The sequence below is a fragment of the Sinocyclocheilus rhinocerous genome, unplaced genomic scaffold (genome assembly GCF_001515625.1).
Source record: "Sinocyclocheilus rhinocerous isolate Xijiao unplaced genomic scaffold, SAMN03320098_v1.1 scaffold506, whole genome shotgun sequence".
NCBI classification, from domain to species: Eukaryota; Metazoa; Chordata; class Actinopteri; order Cypriniformes; family Cyprinidae; genus Sinocyclocheilus; species Sinocyclocheilus rhinocerous.
In genome coordinates this window covers 74,046-75,479 of record NW_015647040.1, presented here as the reverse complement: position 1 = coordinate 75,479, position 1,434 = coordinate 74,046, and the positions used below count along the sequence as shown (strand labels likewise).

Sequence of the window (1,434 nt, the reverse complement as noted above, 5' to 3'; positions counted from 1 at the left end):
AACCATTTTGGGTTCCCCAAAGAACCTTTAAATAAACAGTTTTAAAAAGAACACCATAAAGCAAATTTTTCCAATTGAATGGTTCCATGGATGATTAATGTTCTTCATGGAACCATAGATGCCAATAAAGAACCTTTATTTTTAAGTGTTATGTACATCACAGTGTAAACAAGAAAACTTACGGCAAATGACCTAGTCACTATCTGTCATCATAAGCAAACAAATCAAATCTCAGTTGGTCAAATTCACACCTAAAATGACAAATGTCTACATAAAAAAAAAGGAGAAACATTTTAATAAGAAAAAAGTTATTGTGTAATGCAATTTGATTATCAAACAAAGGACAATGATCCCTACACAAAAAAATAGCTTTTTGTACAGTCTTAAAAATTTCAGCTGTTGAAATTTAAAATATGAGTGAACAATAAGACTCATATAGTCAGCCTAGTTCATTTATTTTATATTCGACAACACCATACATGTTAAACAAGCCAGACCAATTACACATATATGCTGCCAGGGTTTTCATTGTGCATTATATAGACCTTGTATATACACCAGTAATAGTTCAGTGCTCTAATTACTGTACAGCGGTGATTTTGTTTTGCTCCCAGTATTCTCGTAAACAGTTTTCACTTTGGGGCTGGCAGTGCACTGCAGTTGATACGAGGACGCCGTCACACGTAGTGTTCTCTATGGTTGATGTAAACTTGGTCTGCCCTGTTCTGATAACATATCCACTCCTGATAGGACAGTGAATGGTGAGTGGGGCTCTGGAGGTCTCTGCGAGCCATCCTGCCTGGCGCCCGTTCAGCCAGTTCATAGCGCCTCTCCATCCGACGAGCCTATAAAATGACACAACAGATAGAAAATATATTAATATGCATGTGCATACTCATAGAAAAAGCCAAAATATTATTAGCAGCTCCCCTGGGTGCTAATGTTGTTAGATAATGAAATTGGCTGTTAATATGATTAGATAGAAAGAATGCTGTTTTTTTATTTATTTATTTTTTATTAGGGCTGTCTTTATGGACATTTTATGGAAAATGAAACATTTTAAATGAATTAACTACATGATATGAATATTTGCTTTAAAAGCCCACAATAATCCTTTACTGGCCTTTCAATAAAACAAAGATGCAAAAACAAGTAAAAAAAGTAATAAATATAATGCTAATAATACTAATTCTAATAATACAAATTACAATTATTAATAAAAATCTAATTAAAAAATATATACGGTCGTGGTCAGAATTATTGGCACCCTTGGTAAATATGATCAAAGAACACATTTTTGTGTTGTTTTTAAGGTTTGTGTTTGGATTATTGTCTGGTTGGAAGATCCAAACATGGCCCATTATAAGATTTCTAACATAGTCACTTTTTGATTTTTTTATCTGTTGGTATTTGATAGAATCAAAGATGCCATGT

At 33.1% G+C, this 1,434-nt stretch overlaps 1 protein-coding gene across 2 annotated transcripts in view; it reads right to left on the bottom strand.

The window, feature by feature from the left end:
• Positions 1-435: 435 nt before the first annotated feature.
• LOC107708509 (nectin-3-like protein) overlaps positions 436-1,434 on the bottom strand; it is a 65,257-nt gene continuing 64,258 nt past the window's right edge. The window contains exon 7 of one of the 2 annotated variants that reach the window (XM_016512774.1): positions 436-845. In XM_016512774.1, coding sequence (XP_016368260.1) covers positions 581-845 — 265 coding nt within the window. In that variant the 3' untranslated portion in view covers positions 436-580. The remainder of the gene's footprint in view (positions 846-1,434) is intronic. The other variant, XM_016512773.1, reaches the window with a different exon arrangement.